At 46.2% G+C, this 23,992-nt stretch overlaps 1 protein-coding gene across 2 annotated transcripts in view; it reads left to right on the top strand.

Annotated features, from left to right (window-relative positions):
* The window catches only part of ZNF385A (zinc finger protein 385A), a 69,253-nt gene extending 45,902 nt beyond the window's left edge, over positions 1-23,351 (top strand). For both annotated transcript variants that reach the window (XM_044443273.1, XM_044443275.1), the window contains exons 4-7: positions 16,284-16,625; positions 19,982-20,160; positions 20,841-20,936; positions 21,256-23,351. In XM_044443273.1, coding sequence (XP_044299208.1) covers positions 16,284-16,625; positions 19,982-20,160; positions 20,841-20,936; positions 21,256-21,486 — 848 coding nt within the window. In that variant the 3' untranslated portion in view covers positions 21,487-23,351. The remainder of the gene's footprint in view (positions 1-16,283; positions 16,626-19,981; positions 20,161-20,840; positions 20,937-21,255) is intronic.
* The last annotated feature ends 641 nt before the right edge of the window (positions 23,352-23,992 follow it).

Here is a 23,992-nt window from a genome sequence, read left to right as displayed (position 1 = left end):
TCTCTCTCTCTCTCTCTCACACACACACACACACACACACACACACACACACACACACAGATCCTGAAGTGCTTACAGGATAAAATGCAAATAAAAACAAACAAAGGCCAAGTATTTCTGGAATCTAGCGGCTGCATATCGCCAAGCCTCTGTTCTGCAGTTCAACCACAGCCATGAAGTAGGTGAAGTTAATGTTCAGAGGGAAGGAGGAAAAGCAAGAAGGTATTTAGCACACTAGGCTTAACAGAGGTGAAAATAGAAATTGTAGCATTGTCAGCTGGTGATGGTTTTTAGCTGGGTCTGTTCCTATACTTGAACAAATGTTTAATCCTACAAAATGGGGCAGTGAAGTTTACCCCATTTATCTCTATACCAGGGAAGGTTGCAACGTTGCAGTCAAAGACAAAGAAACAAGCCTAGCTGAGAGAGAGAGAGAGCGAGAGCGAGAGCGAGAGCGAGAGAGAGAGAGAGAGAGAGCGAGCCACCTTACCCAACCGCAGGGCTGGTTTCAACATCCTGCCCCTACACATCTGGAATTAACAAGCGGGATTCCCGTGCAGGCTCAGCCACAGTGGGCAGCAGCAATAGACAATCCTCCCCAAGCCTGCATGCTGCATTAATGGTTCTACCTGAGGGAGAATTTGGGCAAGTGACATGGTGACACAAGGACCATAGAAGGGGTCTCTGCAGAATTTCCCTTCCTCTATAGCTGTTGAAGTTTCCTTTCTGGCAATGGGTCATGCTGGCTTGAACCCCTGCACACCTCTCCATTTAAGTCTTTCAAAAGAGTTGACTGCTGTGCTCCCTGGATCAGTGACATGACATCCTCTCTCAGCTTCGCTTATCAGCCTGTGAGTTTCCACACTGAAACCAGAGCTGTGCTTTCGATGGAAGACGAGAGCCTTTAAACCCAGCCAGAGAGATTGTCAGGTGCAGGTGACCAGGCCTGTGATTGGGCAGTGACACTCGCCGAACCCCGTCCCGTCCCGTCCCTTCTCTGGGAGGAAAAGACTGAAGCAGCGCACTCACCGATCAGGGAGCCTTTTGTTTCTGTTGTTTATTTGCAGCTGTGTTAATGAAATAATTGGCGAGACGATAATTTGGAGCATATGCCTAGCTTCTGAGCCAGACCACTTCTTATCCTGTTGTCACACTGAGCTGGGCCAGGTTGAACTAAGCTGGGCCAAGCAGGCATTTCCTCAAGCCCAGAAACCATCAACAGAAAAGGTCTGATACTAATTGCTCAGAATTGGACCTAATAATAGCTGTGTCTGCTCCGAGGCAAATGAGGGCGCCAGCCATAATCACATGGAGATGCAGCATGTGCAACTCAGGAAAGGAGAAGCAGGCTGCAGCTTTTCAGCTAGGAGCTCTTATGGACAGGCTTAACAGGGAGCAGGAGGAGCTACAGCCTGTGGGAAAATGTAGGATTTTCCTACACCTCCTTCAACTGTAGGATTTTCCAAAGGCCTTCATGGTAAAACATGATGTGCAGAGTATTAGTGTCCTGCTAGGGATTCTGGGACATGCAGTCCCCTGGGGAAATTATCCTGCTATGGAACAGGAGCACTTGCTACCTCCCTTTAACCTAAGTAAATTTGGGGGATAGATGAGAATTTCCTGCCAAGAATTCAAGCAGGGCTGCTTGCCCATTCAGATAGGCCAGTTCAAATGTGCAGGGCATCTCTAATTCAGTTGCTGCTCTGACCCTAGAAATTCCACTTAGCTAACACGCCTCAGTGAGCACCGATAGACCTCCTGCCATGAATTTGTGTGATCCCCTTTTAGAACCATCTAAGCCTTTGTCCATCTTCATATCTTGCACAAGCAATTTGCAGAAGTTAATTATATGATGTATAAATAAGCACCTCATCACCCAAAACCTTAATTCGAGCTGAGTCTTGGAGGTGAGCCTCAGTTATCAATAAAGAATACATATTTCGGGTGAAGTCTGTGTTGTTTTAAATCCTTTAGGGTCTAGTTCTCTGGCCTCCTGACATCATCTGGGAGGACAAAGTGTTCTTTGGCATTCCAGCTCGAAGATCTGTGATCTCTGAACTGGGACACTAAAGTCCACGTTCCTGCCCCACCCTGCTTGCAGCCAGCATGGAAAGAACTGTGCCAGCTGCCCCCCCCCCAGGTCTCAGTTGGCCTTAACAGACAAGAAGGGGGGTTGCCAAGGGGAGGGAAGGAAGCTGGGGCTGAGGACTTGTGCCAGTTTCTGTTGGCATTTCAGCTTTTTAATTCTGCCCCCCCGCCCCCGGTGCCTTACCTGAATGGCCAAAAATGGCCACCTAAATAAAATCGCCACCGCACCTTGTTCTGCACATAGGAAGTCAGCCTCTGAGTTTGGACACTTACGTGCACTGAGGGTGTGGTGCATAGGGCTGCATCCTTACTGTATTTTAAATCTCTGCATTGCTGCTAGGTTTTACTTGGGTGCTTGCTTCTGTGTTTTTATTGTAGGCTTAAACTTTTACATGGTATTTGTTTTTATGTATTTTTGTTTCTAATCACTGTGAACTATCCAAACAGCTTTGGTTGTTGGTCAGTATAGAACCATAATGAATTATAAGCCTGTGTGGTATAGAGGTTAAGAGCACAGGACTGGGACTCAGGTGATCTGGGTGCTAGTCCCCACATGGCCACAGAGCTCACTGGGTAACTTTGGGACTTTGACTCAGCCCAACCTACCTCACAGGGTTGTGAGGATAAGACTAAGAGGAGGAGGAGAATTATATTAGTTGCCTTGAATTCCTTGAAAGGTAAAAAGGCAGCATGTAAATATAATAAAACAAAAATTTGTTAACATTTATTCTGTTGCAAACCCAACTATATAGCAGTTTATCTTAATGATAGAGAAGGGTTGGGTGGGAAAGGAAACAAACATTATAGCACATGTCCCAAGCAGAGGAGGCAGGCCCATGTGTTCTTAAATGTAAGTTGAGAAAGATTGATCCAGGATCTGTACAAAACTGGATGAGAAAATCAGTTCAAATTTTGAAAGAAAATATCACAAATAAAATATTAATATTTCAATCTTAAAAGGCAGTTATGTAGCTCTGTATCTCTAACTTCAAAAGCTAGATCTGTCCAAAATTGTTCATGTACATTCAGGTCCAAAAACATTCCCAATCAAAATGACCAGAAAGCGAAGGATGGCCATGTTCAAATCAGTAAATCCTTTGAGGGAAGAAAAACGTTCAGCTCAAATGGAAAGGCCCCAAAACAGGCAAAAATCTGCTAGCAAAATTGGAACCAAGCAGAATGAAAATGAGACACTTTGGTAGTAAGATGCAGCCCCTTTGGGGTCCAGTAACACCCCAATTTTTTTCTTGACTTCTGACTGATCTCTGTCCTCCCCTTCTCCCCGTTCATGTTAACAGGAAATTTGTTTTCCTGCCTTTGGCCTTTCCCCACTTTTCCCCACTTGTCTTGATGGGAAACTTGGTTCTGGACTGGGATAGGAAAAAACCCTGCAAATACAGCCTTCCATTGTTTTAGAGGGCTGACATAACCCAAGGCTTTATCAGAGTACAGGGAACATCCTGAACTCACTCTTGGTGCAGCTCACTTGAGGGAGTAACTAACACTGCAGCTTCTGTCAGCATAAATGTCCTTTCCAGTGTTGCAGACTGCAGAGAGAGCTATGCTTCAGGGAAAGCCAGGGCTGCTTGTGAACCAGAGTCTGACTCCTGTTTTATTTCATGCCTTCCTCGTAAGCTGTCTGTCCATGTTACTATGCCCCAGCCCAAAGGGACCTGAGCAACAATGGTAGGCTCACCTGCAGCATCGTTGGGCCACTGTTTTGGAGCCTCAAAGCCACTTCTGCACTGCCTGCAACCACCTCTCTGCTGTTTTCTCAGCACTGAAGAAAATCGGGAGAGGGTCAAGTAAAAGCATGTAGGAGTGACCTGCTTCTCCAGAGTGCCTTCTGCTTCTGAGAACCAGTGAAAGATGCTGATAGGAGGGGAAAAAACCCAAGATGACAAGTCTGGAAAGAAGTGGGGTTTACAATCCTCTTAATTATTTGGAGCGGGGAGCCAGCTGTTTTGCCACTGACTATGAATTCTTCAGAGATAGACTTGTTTGTAAATCTGACTTTTGCTTACTTTTGGCTGGAGGCTTGCTCTGTGTCAGAAGGGGCAAAGCCTTTCCTCTTTGAATTGTCCAGGAAAAGTGCAAGCTTGCCATAAAGGACTTTCTAGCTCTCCAAGAGCCTCCCTCCTCCCCATTGGCCCTATGGCCATTCAACTTAGAGACACAACACACACAGCTCAAATCTTGGTGGAGACTGGAAGCCAGAAGGGCTGGAAGCCCGGGCTTGCTGTCATCCAGCTGATGGGACCCAGCCGGCAGGAGCAATGGCCACATGGAGTGTGGTCCAAAGAACATTTAAGGAGGGCTGTTGGTGCTCAGTAGGTTGTGCAGGGGTGTGGGCAGGAGCCCAGAGCTAACACTGAGGGGAGGGGAAAGGAAGTGCATAGCCAAGAAAGAACCGACTGGCGAGGCCTACTCAGGCCTGCTGTTTCTGAGCATGCTCTTGGATCCTGGCTATTCTGTGCAGGCAGAAATGCTTAAGAACGTATCAGTCATCCTGCTGCTCATGGCTGTGGACTGTTTATGTTTCCCATCTGTGAGGGTCTCAAAGAGAAGAGAGCCTTACCTAGCTTGAGCTTTCAGGACAAACCTGTCCGGGGGTGTGCTGCTGAAAGCCAGTGTGGTGTAGTGGTTAGGGTGTCAGACTGGGGATCTGGGAGCTGCAGGTTCAAGTCCCCCCTCAGTCATGAAGCTCACTGGGTGACTTTTGGCCAGTGGCAGACTCTCAGCCTAACATACCTCACAAGGTTGTTGTGAGGATACAGTAGGGAAGAAGGGGGATATGTAAGCTGCTTGAACTCCTGCAGAAAAAAGGTGAGATATAAATATAATAAATACTATGCTGCGGCTGCAGCTACTCTATAATATGTACTGACTACAGAATACTGACCTCCCTGCTTCTCCCCAGTCATTGCAACAAGAAATGTGCTTTCTTGCCATTTGAATTGCCTCTCCTCCACCACCACCACTGCTTCTCCCCATTTGTCTCAATAGAAAATTTGGTTCTGGTTAGGTTAATGGCTTGGCCCTTACTGCCCTATTAGCTATGGTAGTTGCCAGGTCCTGTTTATTTTCAGCTGTTGCCTTCCTGGGGCTTCACCTACACGATAAGCAAGATATCGAGCTCAGTGGTCTGATCCAGTAGGGCAGCTCTTCCCATGTTTGTATCCCATGCCCTCCTCATGCAGAAACATACAGCATGGTTTAGTAGGCAGGGTGTTGGGCTTGTGTGTAAGAAATTGATTCAGCCCTAACTTCTCCTCCTGTCCATAAAGCTCGGGCTGATTGTGGGCAAATGCTCCTCATGGAATTTTGCAGCCACTATTATATCCATTAAAAATATGTTGTAATCTACCCATGAGACTTTGAAGATATGAGGAGGGAGATAGATCCTCATTGGCAATACATTAATTATAATTAAATGCCATATAATAAGACACCCACATGAATCGGCTTGCCCAGAGGCAGACCTAGATTTATGTTGGGTATTAAGAGAGTTTGACTTAAAAATAGGCTAGGGTAGTTTGACAGTGTAGCCTATTACTTAGCAGGTGGTGGGCTGTCCTGAACTGGAAGTCTTCAAGCAGAAGCTCGACAAGCATCTGTTGGTCTAGATTTCCTGCATCAAGACAGGGGTTGGACTACAAGCCTGTTACTCAGTGCTCTCACTACTGAGATCTGAACTTCCTGGTCTGTGATGGTAAAATACAAACTAAACTAGGTGGGTGTGAACAGCCATTAAACTTCTACCAACAAAAAAGCACTCTGTCCATTTTGGAGAGGAAGCGTGCTTCCAGATGAGGTTTTCCTAGTGCCATCGGCCTGCCACATTCACAGAATTTTACCAAGGGCTCCAGATGACATTGCTTTCAACCCATGACCCTCCTGTGTCTTCCAGATACTGCTTTTAGGTTTTTTCTTACTGCACAAAAGATGGAATAGTTGCACAATGCTTTCTGATTAGTAGTGCTAGGAGCCCTTCATCTAGAAGCAGTCAAGATTTTTCTTTTAATTTTAGGCTTTCAGTCATGAGTCAGGCATTTTTGTTTCCTTGTATTTTAACCAATCAAGAGAATTCTGTAACTCAGGCATGTTTGTCTCCTTGTGTTCAGTGGAGCTTACTCTCAAGTAAAAGTGCATATGATTGTAGCATTCCACTGGAGTTTTATGTATATTTACTCAGAAATTAATTCCATAATGCTCACTGAGGCTTACTTCTAGGAAAGTATGAACAGAATGCTCATTCTTTCAGAGACAGATATTGACAAGCTGCAAATTCTTTGCCCATTTCCTTGGGAGTAAGCCTCATTGAACTCAATAGGACTCATTGCTGAGTAGACATCTAGATTGCTGTATCAGTAATGAGTTGACATTGTGCAAAAATCAAGACCCTATGCATAATAATATAATAATAATGTGTCTGTTTATTTCTTAGATTTCTATCTCACCTTTCTGAATCTTGTGAAATATTGCTATGTAGAATATTAGGAGTAGAATATTATGGGAAATGAATTTTTCCATTCTCTCTTTGTTGCTTTTAAGATTGTTGTTGCATTTTATATTCATGGTTTAGGTAATATATGATTCTTCCCACAAAAAGAGAGGAAGAGCAAAGAAATTGTGTTCTCAAGTATTTCTGAAAAATGTATCTGCATTATCTTGTTTACTGTGCCCATACCAGCTATAGGGAGGTATTGAAATGAAAATTTATAATAATAGTAATTATTATAATAGAACCATCAAACAGTATGTTACAACAGTGGGAGAGTGGTTGTTATTGTATTTTTGGTAATTCACATAATTTCTAGTAGTCAGCTTTGTTCTCTTGATACGTTTGTACTGTGATTGTTGAAGTGATTTCTGACAGTGACAATGAGGTATAGCTAAAATTGATTCACAGGACTGGCTCACGCAAGAGGACAGCCCTCCATAGATTAATTTATCATGTTGTGCTGGGCACCATTTTTGCATCGGGGTAATACAGACCAGGGACTCTGGCTTGTCCTTCCACTGTAGAACTGGGACAAAGCCAGGCTTTGTCATCTTAAGCGCAGGTGGGTTGTTTTTGTGGCAGGAGCAATCCAGCAGCATGAACTAGCACACTTGCTCATTCAGGACAATCCAGGGTTTTAAAAACCTGGGCTGTCACTGTGTGTGAACTAGGCCAGTAACCCACATGCTTCATAGCTGGAGTTTCCCCACATCCAAACCCCACATTTTAGGCTAATGATTGCACTGCACTGGCTATGTAGAATGCATTACCCTAATAACAGTTTTGCACAGATGTGAAATCTATGCAGCACACGTGGAGATAGCTTATTATTCATGCCAGTCAGTCAGCACAAACAGATGCACTTTGGAAATCTTTATTATTTGGAGTGCTATGAGTTACAGCAATAATTCAAATGAGGCATATTAATTAAAATAAAGCATGCTAGGTGCATCAGGTTCTCCTCTCTGCCACAAATTACATAACTCTGCAAGAAACATACACAAGACCCAGCAACTCTCACTGCAGACTCTGCTGCTGTGGTTGGAAACAAAGATATCCTAACCTCCCAGTAATAAATAAATCAGTTTTGAACTTCGTAGGATGATAAAGTATCCTTTAAAACATTAGTTCAAGCAGTTCTTCCCTGATTGAATTTTACTAGGGCCATGCTATCAAGTAGCGAAGTCAATGGTCCATTTCTTCCATACTTCACATACAGAGCCATTTCCCCCTGAGAAATTTTTAAAAATGAATAAATCATCACTTTATATGTATTGGCATAGGCATGTGAGGAAAAGCATGCTGTAAATGGCAACTCAGTGTATGACAGAAGTTAAAAATGCAAATGCACGGTACAAACCTAAGTGAGTCTCATCAGAAGTGTGTCTCACTGGGCACAGTAGGACATATTCTAAGGTAAGTGTGACTAGGGGAAGTGCAGGGTCAGTCTAATTGACTTGAGCAAAGGGAAGCCTTGACTTTAATGAGCCCATCTGGCATACTTTGTGAATGATTTGTAGTAGATCAGGCAGGAGTGACTCCCAGTTGCTTAAATTTCTTTATTTTATTTTCATTAGTTCTATACTACTTCACCTCAAAATTCCAGGGAAGTGTATGATCTAATCATAGTATCCCCTTCAGGTTACCATTTTGTATCTGGTTATGTTTATTATTTATTTATTTATTTATTTATTTATTTATTTATTTATTTATTTAAAACATTTCTGTGCCGCCCCCATCGCAACAAAGCCTCGGGGCGGCTCACAAAGAATACATAAAACATACAAAAATTATAATATAACAATTAAAAGAAGAAAAAAAAGCATTTAAAACCCCCCGGTGCATTCTCAGCTAAAAATTTTAAAATCCTAATTAATACAATAATTTAGCAATTAAAATAAGTTTTAAATAAAAAGGTCTTAGCCTGGCACCAAAAAACAAATAACGACGGCGCCAGGAGAACCTCTCTGGGGAGCGCATTCCATAGATGGGGCGCCACCGCAGAGAAAGCCCTCCTCTGGGTACTCACCCTCCTAATATTCACAGAGGGTTCCCGGAGGAGGGCATCCGTTGCTGATCTCAAGGGGCGGGAGGGCATATATGGGCGCAAGCGTTCCTTTAGATATCCAGGTCCCATGTTAGGGTTGGTATATTCCAGTTCCCCAAATCCAGGTATTTAAAGATCAACCTCTCATGTAAACTGGACAGCATGCCTGTCATCCTTACAATTTCCTATCTGTGTCACTCTTACCTTTTACTTTTATTTAATCTATTCCTGCCACAGAGTGTTTGGGGATGCAGCCAGTTTGAAAATGAAAGTGCAATGTGTCTGTGTTGAATGTGCCCTGAGCGCGTGCACGTGTGTGTTGGGGGTAGGGGGACAGTTACCTTCAACTGGAAAACTAAACCAACCATTGGCAGAAATACATATACCCAGACAAGGAAGGGTGATGGCAGTGGTGGCAACAACCTCCACATCATTTGCAGACTGGGACCCAACATACACATGCATGCATGGTTCGCCTCAGTTTTTGCCATAGAGAGCTCAATTACTCAACCATTTGCATCAAAGGATGCTGGAAATGGGAGTGCTGCCTCTGCCACCTCCTCCTTGTACCCCTCAATGGAAGTGATTACTCCAGGGGTGCAAGGGGCATGGGAAGGGGAAGCACCCACGAGTCTTCTGGAGTGTATGCAAACTACTGACCTGTTGTGCTCCTGCTTGCAGCACAGGCGAAGAATTGAGCCCTTTTAGCATGCCCGGTGCATTGCCCTAGGTTAGTTCCTTTTTAAACCCAGGCAGTAAGTCCATTTGATGTGGCATGTAGGAGTATTTTTCTTATGTCCATCCCAGATCTAAAGTTCATGGATTTTATTGGGCAATCTTGTGTTCTGATGTTATAGCTGAGAGAAACATGTTCCGATTACCAGATATTGCACCGGCGGCTTTCGCACTTTCCATAATGCATGACAGTGGCCTGTGTTGCCAACGGATTGCTGCACTAGACAGAGCTTTGGTGTGATCCAAGGAGGTACTGCATATGTTGCTTTGAGTGGAAATGGCAAGCTAATCTTCATGGAGATGTTGCTTTTCATTACTTGGCGCTAACCAGAGAAATAGGTACTATTAATAGACATGAGGTTGCATGTCATCTCTATAAGCTTGAATCGTCTCTTTGTGCTAGAACTCTGCAGACCCTGCTTCCGGAATCCAGATGACTCATCACAACCTCATCCAATTGGATAGTTTTCTCCACACTACTTGCCCAAGAGCTTTTGCATAGACCACGTTCTGTGATTTGTGCCTCAAAAAGTAGCTTTTTAAGTACCAAAAGCTGAAACCTAAGAAACAGGAAAAAGGGGACAGGGACATGAGCTACTAAGCAAAGGATTTCTCAAGTATATGCTTGGTTGAAAATCTCCAACCCCTGGTTGGAACAATCACGGTTTTGTTTGGAAGTGTGTGTGTGTGTGTGTGTGTGTGTGTGTGTGTGTGTGTGTATTTAGGTCTAGAACTATAAAATGATCCCCTCTGTCCTCCTAAGTCATATCATGCTGCGCAGCTCCCTTCTCCAAATTAGTTTGCTGTCTGCTCACGCTGCAGGGGGTCTGATGGATAGCAAAACCTTCTCTCCTCCAGAGCAAGCAGAAATGGAGCAGCGAGGGAGCGTTGTGTCACTTCAGGCTTCTCTGAGGCTCTTTAGTCTTGCCCACCCAGCAGCTTTTGTGCCACAGATTGGAAAGTGGAAAGCAGAGCAAGAGGCCCTCAGTAAAGATGGCATCTCCCTTCTCTGCTTGGAAAATGAGGAAGTCTTTCAGGCAGAGAGTGCACAGCTGGCTGTTAACTGGCCCTGATGCAGCCTTCCAGGAACAGAAGGGGGTGACTTATGAGCCCATCACAAATGTCCACATGCATGTGCCATCAGAACGAGGTCCCATGCCTGGGCTTTTCACGTTACCTGGTCTGTGGGTAGATCTGAGGCTGATTGGGGTGCAGGACCTAGACAGAAGCTTTGGTGGCTGAGTACATCATTATTTCATTTCAGGCCTATGGACCTGGCTGAGTTGGAATAGCTCTATCACAAGAACTCTCCTTTCTTTGTTTGGATCTGGTGTGTCTTTAACTCTTGATATTTCCCTCTCTTTCTCTGTAACACTGCCACCAGGAATTTAATTCCAATCCTGTTAATTAACCTCTCCCTCAATATTGTGTGCCCAAAATAGGGCTCCTTCGGCAGACTATGTGGTCGTGAGGATGAGATGCTGATACTGAGACAGCCTACAACTCTGAGTTAACAATAAACAATGTAAAACTTCATTTGTACAATAAGCATATTGGTTTCAAGATGTTAGTTGAAGGCAGACTCTAGTGAGTTTGGAAAGAGGTGGAAAAGCTGCATCTGAAGCAGAGTTAATTGGGGTGGGGAGGCTTCCCTCTAGCACAAAATACCTGCCTTATTAAACAAAATACCTAATATTCAACCTGGGGCAAGAATATTAAATAGGGTGGTAAAAGGCAATCCTACTTTAGAGTGGGGAAGAGGGAGCTCAGCATGTGCTTGGAGAACCAAACCTGGCTTCCACCAGCATGAATACGTTTGAGGGAGGAACAAAGTCCAGCAGGTTGCTGTGAGGTTCTTCAGAAGCACTTGCTGCCACTTGTTCTTTCAGAAGTTGAAGCTTTTCAGCTCATGGCTTGGCAGCAGGCAGTCCCCTTCTGCATTTACCAAAGGAGTTATAGAATATAAAAGCAACTCTTTGCTGTGTGCTGGGGCCTGGCCAGCCCGGGTGGAAGAGTCAGAGTCAGCTAGGGTGGGTCTTCCTTTTCCTCAGATCCTGTGAAAGGGAGCATAACCACCCTGCTTTTCAGCCCCAGACTTCACATCTTTGTCTTTTTGTCACAATTAAATAGCAAACTCTGTACCAAGGCTGCAGCCAGAGGGCCATATATCATTTCAAAGAAACTCTCAAGAGCCACATTTCTAGTGGCAGAAAAAGGTGAAAGCAGCAGGTCCAAACATGCTACAGAAACCAGCGCAGGACCTAAGGAAAAGCATTTGAATGCAGAAGGCAGGGAGACTGCACAAAAGCTGGGAAGCCACCCAAGAATCAGTGGATGGAGGGAAGGGGTGGCAGGGGAGGGAATGTCACAGGCTGTGGAATCCCTGAAGAGGTGGAAAGGTTGGGGTTTTCACTGCTGCTCTGTGGCTTAAGGCCTTACAGCATATATACAGTGGCTAAGTTTAACAGAACCCTGAAACTTTTGCTCCAGCAGATGGGTGCATATATTTTTTTTATTTTTATTAATTAAATTTTATCTTACCTTTTTCTCTTTCTGAGGGAAAGGGAAAATATATAAGCACATATATATATAAGCACATATAGGGGAAGGCATTTGTGTGTCCCAAAAGTTTTAACAAAAAAATCTCATTAATGGTTATGGATTAGAAATGGTGTAATTTTTTACTATAGTACTTATGGTAATTTGTTAGATATAGTAATAGATTTTAAGAGTGTCTTAAACCATGAAACCATTTTGCTCTGTTGTAGCAGTTTTATTGTAGATAATTTTAGGACCACTCATAGTACCTTAACATTGTGATTTTTTAAATACATTAAGGGATGGATACAAAACCTAGAGTGCAAATCAATAGTTTTAATCCAATTCTTTTAATGGGTGTGTTTTATAAACATTATAATCTCTGTATTTAGTGAACAATGTTAATTTATGCAACTTTTCATGTATGTTTGGTTTCTTCAGAGAGTTATGAAATGCTAACAATGTTTTGTGGTGGAATTCTAATTGCAGCCTCTGCGGAAGAAAAAGATATTTTCTTCAGGCATCTGAGAACTTTCTCTCTTTTGTTTTGGGTGATGATGTATGCCATTGCTAAGGGGAAAATCACTGGGAATTTGCACATATATTGAAGAGGCACTCTTTGATCCAAGTATTGATGTGATAAGTGCAAATTTACTGTTCAGTTCCCTGATGATAGGCTGTTTACAGTTTATAACTCTGTAGAGATTTGTTTGTTTAGGAATACATTTCTCTGCACCTTTCTAAGGAATGTTACACTGTATATCTTCTGGGAGTTTCTCTTTTACTTTTTTATTTTTTTTTTCAACAAGCTGTTAAGCAGGCCAAAATAAAACTGGACTACTTAACTAGGACTGCAAATAAAAGGAGTGCAGGTTGTTTTTTTGTGAAATGTTTTCAGCAGAAAGGGAAAAAAGCCCCCTAAGACTGCAGTGAAAGAGAATGGCTCACATCTTCAGAATGAGGGCAAACAGTGCCCACACGCTGGGCAAAAAGCATTGCCCTAATTCACCGTTGGCTTGATTGGCTCTCAGTGACACCAGCACAGCCAGATGTGATTGGCTGTGCCATGACATCTTCACCACATGATCTTTGATTGGCTAATAATGAAGGAAAAGCCATTTTCAGCAGAGATTATGGGCATGATCAGGAATGATAAAAGGCAGACATTCTCAAAGTTGAAGGAAGAGGATTGGGAACAGTTTGGGTCTCCCAAAAGCATTGCTTTTGCCCCCTCCCATATGAAACCAGTTGTTGTGTAGCTGCTTCTTTGACACACCCTCCCTCCCCACAATAAATATTTGTTTTTTACTATTGCATTTGCTTCCCACTCTTTTTTCCCTGTTGCAAAGAACCCAAAGTAGTTTATGTGATCTTGTCCTCTCCATTTTTTCCTCACAACAATCCTGTGAGGTCAGGCTGAGAGTCTGTGACTGGCCCAAAATCCCCCAGTAAACTTCTCAGCTGAGTGGGGACTAGTACCCAGATCTCTTGGGTCCCAGCCAAACACTGTAACCACTGTGCTACACTGGCTGTCCCAATAGCAGACAGTGGTAAGGGGTGAGACATGTACATGCTCCAATATATATGTTTACTTAGAAAATGCTTGCCCCAATTTTCTCATAGCAACTGAAAAGTAGCTTCCAATAAATAATGTATCATGATGCAAATAGGGTTCTTTCTGTTGTCAGCATATCCTTTGAAACCTCTTCATTTTCTCATTCCCAACACATCTTCTCAGTGTTTTTTTTTTTTTGCTTTCGGTGACTCTGCTGCCAGCACTGCTTGCTGCGGTTCGAACACTTCCAGAGATTCAAATTCCAGCATTTACACTTTCATCTTGAATAACAGCTCCTGGTATTTATTTCACTAATTTGGATGAAGGGGCTGAATGGATGCTGCCCTCTGTCCCAATCAAAACACATAGTGCTCATGCACCAAATTGCATCCTTGTTATATTCCCAGTTTAAGTAATTTGGGCAACCCAGCAAGCTCTGCTTTTGTTCCACAGTAATGGCTGAAGCGAATTAGAATCTGCTGAAAGGCTAAGGAAAGTCCATGATGGTGAAGCTGATAGTGGGGTTAATATATGCTGAAAGGCAGCTAAGCTGAGTTAAGTAATCTTTCATGTGCATTCCAGGAGGAATAAGGGAGATCAGGCAGCTGCCCACATTTCCCTAGGGAGGCCCACTTCATACTGCTCAGAAGGGCTAAATTAGACCACTCAGCAGCCTCCTGACTGTTGATAATTAATTCTACTACCAATGCACCACCCCTACCATCTCCAGGTAGGGCTCAGAGAGAATCCTGCCAGGAACTCAAGACCACTGCTGCCATGCCTTGGCCAGGGTCCCATAACCAGGGAAGGCAAAAAAGCTAGGATGGGGGTTTTTTGCCCCCCTCTGCATGGGCTACGCACATGCTGCCTTGCTTCAAACGTGACTTGTACTGGGCTCAAGGAGGCTAAGCAGTGAGGGGTGGCTTCCATGCGTTGTGAGATAGTTTGGAAGACATCCGCATCAGCCACCTAATTGGGTTTGGATGACATGGCAACACAACCTGGATAATGAGGTAGTGTGTGATGACTACATGTGGGGTGAGAAATGAGCCACTGTGGCTTCTTTTCCTTTCCCAGTTGTGCAAGCCCAGTCATTGTCAGTGATACTGGCTGGACTAATGGCCTGATCTGGAAAAATACCAAGACTTGGTATAAGTTGTTTATCATTCTTCAAGAGGTGTTTGGGGACATCCTGCAAAATACCCTTCAAGGACTGCCTGCCATAAAATAATCACCCCCACCTGGAGATCTTTTATGTAACTATGGATTGCATCCTATGTTCTGAGTGACACATTCTAGGTATCCCCATGCAATTTTGTGAAATAGGGTATTTGGTAAAAAACTAATATTGTGGAAACATTTGTCCAGTTTTCTTATGCTTGCTGAAATGAAGTGAAATGAAGCATCTGCAGAAAGTGTACAAACAGGATCTAAACAGGGTTTCCCAAAAGCAACTTCTCTTTTCCATTTCAGTGAGAATTAGGAATGGATAAGATCTTTAATCCATTTAATCAACAGATTACTCAACTAAAGCTTCAGTTGATTAATATATGGAGAGCCAATTTTAATCTGTAGGCCTGGCATAATTTAAGAGCAGTCCTGTTTTATTATTTTTGAAGCTGTGTTGCTTCTGGTGTGTTATATTAATAGGAACTAAAATGGGAAGAGAAAAATATTAAAAATAACTTTTCCTTTTAACAATGAGTTGTAGCTTTTGTTTCTGTTCTTCATAATCTTCTTTGATCTTTGCATTCACATTTGCTTGCTGAAAATATTTAAATTCTAAGTCTTGACAGCAGAATGAATTATGCTAAGCTAATGAGTATAGAATTGAGATCTCTTGAGCATGGCTCTTGCGTTGAAAAATAATAATAAATTAACATTTTAGTAGGCTGTAACACAGCCTTGCTTGCCTTGCTTCAGTAAAAAGAAGGTCTCCTTAATCCTGTCCCATGGGTGAGGTTTAATTGTAAGCCAGGGCTCAACTCTGGAGCCTCTTCTGAGTGCCAGGGATGAGACCTGAAACATGCCAGATGAGTTATTAATGTATTAGTATTGACATCTTCTGCTTCAAAGCAAGAGAATCCCAGCTCTAGCTATCATATTGCACAAGACTGCTTATTCTATTATACTGGAATATCCAAATACTTTTTGCTATGATGGAGGTCATTTTTCATATGGAAGAACTGAACATATCTGCCAGCTGGATTTCTGTAAACTGAGAATTTTCACGACATGCTTCAGTAATCCATTTGCGTTGGAACTTGGGAGGGGACCCTGTCAGTTTTGGGGATCTAAAATTGGAAATCAGTGCAGGGCCCCAAACCTCCCTTATAATGCCTTTGTTAGTGCTTGTTTTTCACCACATAGTGAGCTGAGGAAGATGCCTCTGTGCATGTCTGGCAATGAATGCATAACCTATGGCACTCATTGCTACATGATGTTGTGATCACTGCTGGCCTATGCAGCCTCTGAAACAAAAAAGATGGAGTAAAATTCCTGGAAGGTGGGTCCTCCAGGGGCTGCTCGCCAGCATGGCTGGGAAGGCCGCCTGCAGTCTCTGGGAGGATCAGATGCTGGAGTGCAGTATGTGAGGGGTGGGTGCAGAGACTCTCTGCTGTTGCCTCCCTTGCTCTCTGCTCAAACCCTGGAACTTCAAAGAGATTGGCTGCTGAGCCCTGGCAAGCTTCAGCTGAAATTAATCCCAGCTCTGGGTCCCATTCCTCATTTCATCCACAAAGCCCTCCTTGCACTCTGTGTATGTGTTGCTCGCCTGCCCCTGCCCTGATGCCTTTCTCTTTTTCTCTCTCCTGCAGCAGAACAGCTAAACGGCATTGGGGGTGCAGTCACGGTGCCCCCTCTGCCAGCTCCAGCTTCTCCAGATAAGCAGGCCTGCCTGGCCTCTCCAGCCGCTGCCGCAACGCCCCACTCGGCCCCCTGCCCTGAACCAAGCCAGAGTTCCACAAGTGGGCCAGCCTGGGGTACCAAGGTGGCCGAGATCTCAGCGGTGGCAGCTGCCGCACCAGCCGCTTCCGGGGTGGCTCCCCAGAGCAATGGCAGCACCAAGCCCGACGAAGAGAAGGCCAAGAAGCTGTTGTACTGCGCACTCTGCAAAGTGGCTGTCAATTCGCTGTCTCAGCTTGAGGCTCACAACAAAGGTAGTTGTTTAATGCATACCTGCTTTTCTCTCAAAGAAAGGCACTCAAGGCATCGTGCAGAACAACTCAGAATAGTCTAACACAAGAAAACACATGAAGCAAAACCAGAACAGTGCCTTCTTGAACAAAATAGACTTTGCCTGGTGTCAGAAGGGGAGCAGAGAGCGAGTGGACCCAGCCTCCCATGGGAGGCAGTGCTGCAGCCTGGGAACAACCTCTGAAATACCCTCTCCCATCCCCACCCCCTGCACCTCTGTGAGGGCGATCTCAAAAGAAGGATGAGCATGCAGCAGTCTAGCACATCATATAAACGCTTCAACAAAAGTGGGACAGCTATCCAAATAAGTATCTATTTGAAGGTGCCATCTATATGCCACCCATGCAAATATTGAAAGTTTTGTCAGGTCCTGAATCCATTGTGTTACAGGTGGGGTGTATTTATCTTTCTAGTCCTTTAGCTGTCAGAAGTTCACAGGGAATCTCTTTATGCTGACCAAATGTTAATTTCTATGTAGCAGGTAAATTTAAAAGACCGTCCATCAGAGAATAAGACGGTTCCAGTGCAAAACATACTTAGGTAATAACCTCCTCCCAAAAAGAAGTTGACTGTTGTCCATTGTCAAGACAAGCAGCTGAATTAAACAATCCCTTATTTAAGAGATGTTGCAGTGCCAAATAGACATGAAAGAAATGTTCATGCAGAATGAAAACCATAGTCCTGACATGTAGGTGCCAAAGCAGCAATCACTGAGTAGCCATTTTGTGGTTTTTCCACAGCAGTTTCTCCAGTTCCCTGACCACCTCCTCCACTTCAGCAGTCCTGGAAAGCTGAGTGGAAGAGGGGAGCGCTGGTTTCCAGAGGAGGCTTGTGAGCTCATTTTGTGGGGAGGCCTGTCAGGCTAGAGAAAGTCCGGTTGCCTTCCTGCCACTGTGGAGCACAGCCTGGCCTTGCAGCAAGTTCTGTTCTTCCTCCAGGCCCCGCCATCCCTTTGCTTGCTTCTCCTCAGCTGGCCTTCCCCATCCTCATGTGTCAGCACCTGGCGGGGAGTTGCAGGGCCAGAGCCGAGGGCCAGTCACGGAACCATGGAGGCAACTTAGAGAGCAGAGGAGTCTGCGAGTGAGGACCAGGGAGCTCAAGCAAGGCCGAGGAAGACCATGACGATGGCCTTTTGGCACTTGCATGAAAAGACCCAAGTGGTCCTTTGCCTCAATCCCAGTCATCCAGCTGCAAAAATATTTCCTAAAAGAAATGAAGAATTTCCTGCTCTTCCTGAGCGGGCTACCTCATTCTTCCTTGTGTTAGGGGCAGTCTTGCTAGCAGGAGGGGTGTTGGGGGTGGGGGGGGGGCGGCGGAGCTCGTAACCCATTATGCTAAATGTCCTACAGAAAAAGGCTTGAGAGGCCAGGCTGAAATCTCTTCCAGGGCTGATTCTGTAGTTGAGCCAGGGCTAACAGCAGTGTGGAGACACCAGTGCCTGATTAGCAGTGAAGCGGATGTCATCTGCCTGCCACAGGCCAGACACCTCAGGCTTCCCTCTTGCCTCTCAACTTAGCCGCAGTCCCCATAGTAACCTCCAGTCCCGTATTGGCCCTCCAGTAGCTGTGGGGGGAGGGGGAAATGACTTTTCCCAGCAGCAATTTATTGTTACCTTTAGTAGTGCCAAGATTTTTGGGGGGTGACCTGCTCTTGAATGGGAAATTGGAACCCATTAGCTCTAAAAGCGAAAAGTACCTGCTGCCGAGGGAGATGAAAACTGCTCAAACTGGTTTGCTGAGGTGGATCAATACAGCTGCCTGCTTCTGTGGGCTCCGCTTTGCAGCACACCTGTGGGGACCGTCACAGACAGTGCCTGCCCTTCAGACATTTACCACTTGCTCCCCTGTCTGTGGCATAATATTCTGGGACTAGTCCCCATGTGAATTTCTTCCACTCTCTTCCTTATAGTCCTTCTGAAATTCCTCAGAGCTTAGAACATGGCTGCCCAAAGAGACAGCTTCTTTATGGTAATGCTTGGCACACTGTAATGCCGCTCAGTTATTCAGAGCACTGCATGTACATTATCTAAGGGCCAAGCTGCACATGCAGTGAAAAGCCTTATTAACTACAGTGAATCGAAATGGCCACTGGTGCCCCCAATTTGAAGCAGGCATGAGGAGCTTAGGCCTTTTCTACTGTTTTTCTGTGAAGGCCGCATGTTCATCCAAGTAGCCTCCTTTGTGAACAAATAGCAGCTGGATTGAGAGTTCATAGAAAAATAATATTCAGGAAGGGTTCTGCTCCCCTCTCATGTTCTGCAATTCTGATCAAGATCAGGGACCTCCACAGTTCTTGCCTTGTTTATAAAGAAAAGATAGGGGTCACTTGTTTTAAGCGCATTTGTGAAGAACATTTTAGTGCAACCTGTAGTTGATCCTAAATCATGTGGGGAACTTTTGGTCCTCCGATTGTTTTGACCTTCAACTATGTTAGCTAGAAATGATAGCAGTTGTAGGCCAAAATACTGGGTGGGCCACAGTTGCCCATCCCTACCCTAGGTAGACCTAGGTATAGAAATTAAGTAAGTAAACTTTACCTCAGCTCTGGAAGTATGTTTAATTAACCCCATGTTTTAGATGGCATGACAGGACCTAGAGTGTCTTAATTAAAACTAATTCATAAATGAGTTTGTGGCTGTCATGAGATTCAAGCTATGTGTGCACGTGTGCATACCCACTGGTCACACAGCTCACTGTGTGTCTTCATGGACATGCTACAATAGGGGAGCCCTTTCCCGGAGTTCTCAGAGGCAGCTAAATTTAAGATCATAAAAAGCTGCTATATAGCAAGCCAGAATGTTTATCCATCTTACCCAGAGGTGTTTGCTCAGACTGGCAGCAGCTGCTTAGAGGCTCAAACAGAAGAAGTTGTGCCCGGGTTCTTCACCGTGGCCTCTGTGTGAACATTTCACCTGGGGATGTCAGGGATTGAGCAGGAGACCTTCTGCATGCAAGGCATTTGGGCCTTCTGAGTAGCTGGGCCAGTGTGAGCTCCGGAATGCCTTCTGGACAGCAGGAAATTGCAAGGGTGGGACTCAATGGAGTGACTGGTACTCTGGGATGCTCGCTATGTAATTGGCTGGTTTCTTTCAGCTTCTTCCTCTCTTTGTCAAAATCAGCAGATGCACGTGGGATGGGGTGTCTTTGGTGGGGTCACTGCAGTATCGCAGAAATTAATACCAGTTGCAGAATTCAGCATCAATGTGCAGGAAGCATCCAGCAAGGAGTGATATGGTGAAGCATCTTTCTTAATGGACATTTCGCAAGAGGTTGCTTTCCGCCTTTTACACTCACAGAACCTCTTCCTCCTTTCCGCCTAGGCACAAAGCACAAGACTATCCTGGAAGCACGCAGCGGGTTGGGACCTATCAAGGCATATCCACGCCTGAGCCCCACGGCTGGAGGGGAGCCAGGCAGCCAAGATCCCAGTGCTCAGGAGAGAACCTTCCACTGTGAAATCTGCAATGTCAAAGTCAACTCGGAGATCCAGCTCAAACAGGTGTGGACCCACTTGCAACACCACGAAAGAGCATCTTGCCAGAGGAGGCCCACCTGCTCTTAGAAAAACCATTCTGATTGGACATGAAACAGTCAAGGCCTTTTGACAGTGCTAAGCTGGGTGCTAAAGAAGGATGTGCATTCCTCTGTCCAGCGGATAATGGCAGATAGCCCTCCTACATCTGCAATTAGGAAGTGCCGGGTGTCACTTCCAGGTCATCTTAAGCCACCCTGTTAGGGCTTCTTAATTCAAAAGTGTCTGTGACCCAAGGCAGTGGGGTCAAGCCAGCCCACTCACCCAGCAAGGTGAAGTGCTCACTGCCAGATTTTGGTCTCTGTCGGGGATGGCAGGATGTAGGGCTGGAATGACCCACTGCACACTATGACTCTTGCACAGCCCCTGCTCATTTCAGAGGGGCCGCTGTGCCTCGGGCTGTAGGCTACTGCCTGCAAAGAATGTGCATTCCCAAGGTGTGTACACAAGGTGCCATTGCAAGCACAGAGATTGATTAAATCCAGAAGCAGTTCCATGAACAACTGGGAACTTTCTTTCATGGGTTCTATGTATACTCCTGGACTGGAAGTGGCTGCAGCTACTGAGTGGGAGAAACAAATCAAGGGGCCAGGATATCTTTGATACTCATAAGCATTATCTCCCATTCTTCCTCTTTGGTTCCACAGCACATTTCCAGTCGGCGGCACCGGGATGGAGTAGCCGGGAAGCCCAACCCCTTGTTGAGTCGGCACAAGAAGCAGCGAGGCATGGCAGAGCTGCCGGTGAGTAGAGGCGGGCATTTGCCAAGGCAGGCAGAGCTTGTGTGCCCCTCTCTGTTCAAGTGCTCATTGCTGGCACCCCTTTAATCTAGTAACAAAGCCAAACCAGAGGAATGGGGAGGGCTAAAAATCCCAAACTGAAGGACAAGCAGAAACCTCAGAAGTGATAACAGCCCTGCCATTTTGTCAGAATTGAGACCTTCTTGAAATTGGGTTTCACCCCAGCTCCACTGAACTGCGCGCCGAATCTGGGTTTCCTTCCCTCACAGTTCTTTTTCTATCACCCCTGATGCCTTGTCTTCTCTCTCTTTTGTCTCCACAGAGCTCCCTGGCCTTCCCCAAGGAGCTTCCCAAGTCACTGGCAGCTGGACTGCTGCCCAATCCACTGGCCGTAGCAGCCGCCATGGCAGCAGCTGCCTCCACGCCCCTGACGCTGCGACCAGCCCCGACGCCGCCACTGTTGCAGGGCCCGCCTCTGACTCACCCGCTACTGCGCCCAGCTCCGGGGCCCATCCGAACTGCACATGGACCCATCCTCTTCTCGCCGTACTGATGCCACCCTGTCCGCCCACCTGCCTGCCACAATCCTGGGACTCCTGGCACCACTGGAACCGCCCCCCAGCAACTAGCAACCAGTCCCAGCAATGTCACATGGCATCCGGTCCCATCCGACAGGAGCATTTTACTCCCCCCTCCCCCCTTTTTTTCTTTTTAACTGGAAATGGATTTATTTTTCGGAGAAGAGAAAAGGGACAACCCCACCCTTCCACCAACACATGCACACACACATGCACGCACACCACAGTGACTCCCCACCCCTTCCAGGGGCCTGGCCAAATCTGCACAAGTGCTAGGCTCCCCCATGGGTGGGCTGGGGTGCTCGTGCGTGCGTGCGTGTCTGTCGCATCTCTCGAGGTACGAAAGGCTGGGGAGTGGCAGTGCCTCCCCAGGACTCCATGGAGCACTGAAAGGGGAGGCAGTTCTGGTACCTCAGGGACTGATCAGCAAGCAATTTCCCTTCATCCCAGAGCTAAGGGGGGCCCTTGGCCCCCCCCATACAAGCCATTGTCCACTTGCACTGAGAGGCGGGGGTGTGTGTGTATGTGTGAGTGTGTGTGTGCACGGGACAGAAGACAAGGGCCTCTAGAAAAAGAGTCCCTACTGCAATAATGCTGGCCGGCACCTCCATGTACATGCCCCTTGATTCTGCACCCCACCCCACCCCTGTGCTCATACCATCCTCACTGCGCTTCCATGCAACAGGGGCCCCCCGTGGGCCCCTCACCACTGCACTTCTAGAAGAGACTGGCCGAGCAAGTACTGTGTTCCTGCTTCCCATGCCCCCTCCCCAGTTCCTTCTGCACCAAGAGGGAGATGGGCATCCGCCCACTGAGTCGAGCTTGTCAACTCGGGAGGAACCAGGGAGCCTCCTCATCTGAATCAAGGAAAGCACCACACTCATCGCCTACCCTGGAAACAGCCATGACGGGCCTCCAAGAAGAAGGGTCAGGATCCCTCCCAAGGAGTTGCTTGCATCTCTTTCTGCCTGTAGACCTTTCCTTTGGGTTATTTTCCATGGTTGCCATGGTAGCACAACATCTCTCCCTGGCCTTCCCCTTGCCTCTTTCTGCAGCACTGGGTTCCCATCCCTTTTCTTGAGCAAGTGGGACGTTAACCAAGAGGCCAGGTTGTTAGTGTCCTGGAGATTAAGCAGCTCCCTCCTAAAGCCCAGCCCCGCCCAAAGCGCATAAAATTCCAGATGCTTGTTAAATTCCCTGGCACTCGTCCTACTTGGCGCCTATTGGTGGACTGTGTGTGTGTGTGCTTATTAACGGAACAATGAAGGTTCAGGTTTGTTCTCGTGCGCATGCCATGGTCTGCAGTTTCCCATCTCCCCAGGCAGAAGAATAATGCAAGGCTCCAAACAGATCCCCACAGCCCAGGGAGGAAGGTCTTCCATGCCATGGCTGGTATCCTGGCCACCACTACTCTCCCCTGCCCTCTGCCCCTTACAAAACTGTGACTGAAGTTCAGAGCAATAGAGACACTGGCGTGCTGGGGGGAGGGGGACCCACCTTCCCCCCATCCGGCATGAATCACGCCAGCCCTGTCCCGTGTTACCTCAGTCCTAGAAGCCCCCAGGGCAATGTCTCCCTCCATCTACCCACTCTGCCCATACCCCAGGTGTCCTGGTCACCCCAGAGTGTCTGTCTCTGTTCACCATCTATCTGTCCATGCTGAACTTTCTTCCTGCCTGTCTCTCTCTCTCTCTCTTTCTCTCTCTTTCTCTCTCTCTCTCTCTCTCTCTCTCTCGCTGACACCAATGCCTTTCTGCTTCATCCCATATCGCTCCTTTGATTCTGCCCCTGCCTCCCTACCCTTTGACAACAATAAACAAAGTGATAAGGCTCATCTACACCTGCATTTGGTCTGTCTTCATGTCTGTCGGGGAGTGCTGGGCATAAACTGGGAACAGCATGGTTCCTGGTCAGCTACTGTGGGCTGTGTCTACTGCAATCCCAGAGCCTGCTTCCGGTGCAGAAACGGGGCAAGGAATGTGCTCCATCAGCCCCGCTGGCTGGCAGGCAGGCAGGCAGGCAGGCACTGTAAAACCACTGGATTGCCTAGGCCTGGTAGAAATAATTCCCTCCCCCCCTCTCTCCCACTTCAACCCCCGCCTACCTGCTGATTTACAAAAATCCTGGTGAGGAACATGTGTTGCTTATTACTTGCTTCAGAGGGAGCTGAAGCAGCTTGGATCAACCAGCTCGGCTCTTGCACAGCTTTAATTGTTATCAGAGACTTCGGTGTAAAGTGTTCTGAACCAGGACGCTGTATTTCTAAAGAGGAGCTGCAGGCCTGAGACCCTGAACTAAGTTGTACTGAGGGCCATTTCATTCCTTATGATATGAATGGGCTCTTGATAGAGTGGCATATGGTGCCTATTTACTTGGCCATTTCCACAGCATGTACAAGGATATGAGCCCATTTTGAGTGTTACTGTTTAAATGCTGCATTATCACTGGTCTGTAACATGCACATATTAAGATCATAGCCTG

The sequence above is a fragment of the Varanus komodoensis genome, unplaced genomic scaffold (genome assembly GCF_004798865.1).
Source record: "Varanus komodoensis strain SLA01 unplaced genomic scaffold, ASM479886v1 scaffold41, whole genome shotgun sequence".
NCBI classification, from domain to species: Eukaryota; Metazoa; Chordata; class Lepidosauria; order Squamata; family Varanidae; genus Varanus; species Varanus komodoensis.
Note: the sequence above shows the minus strand (reverse complement) of the source record. Positions and strands in the feature narration are given on the sequence as shown.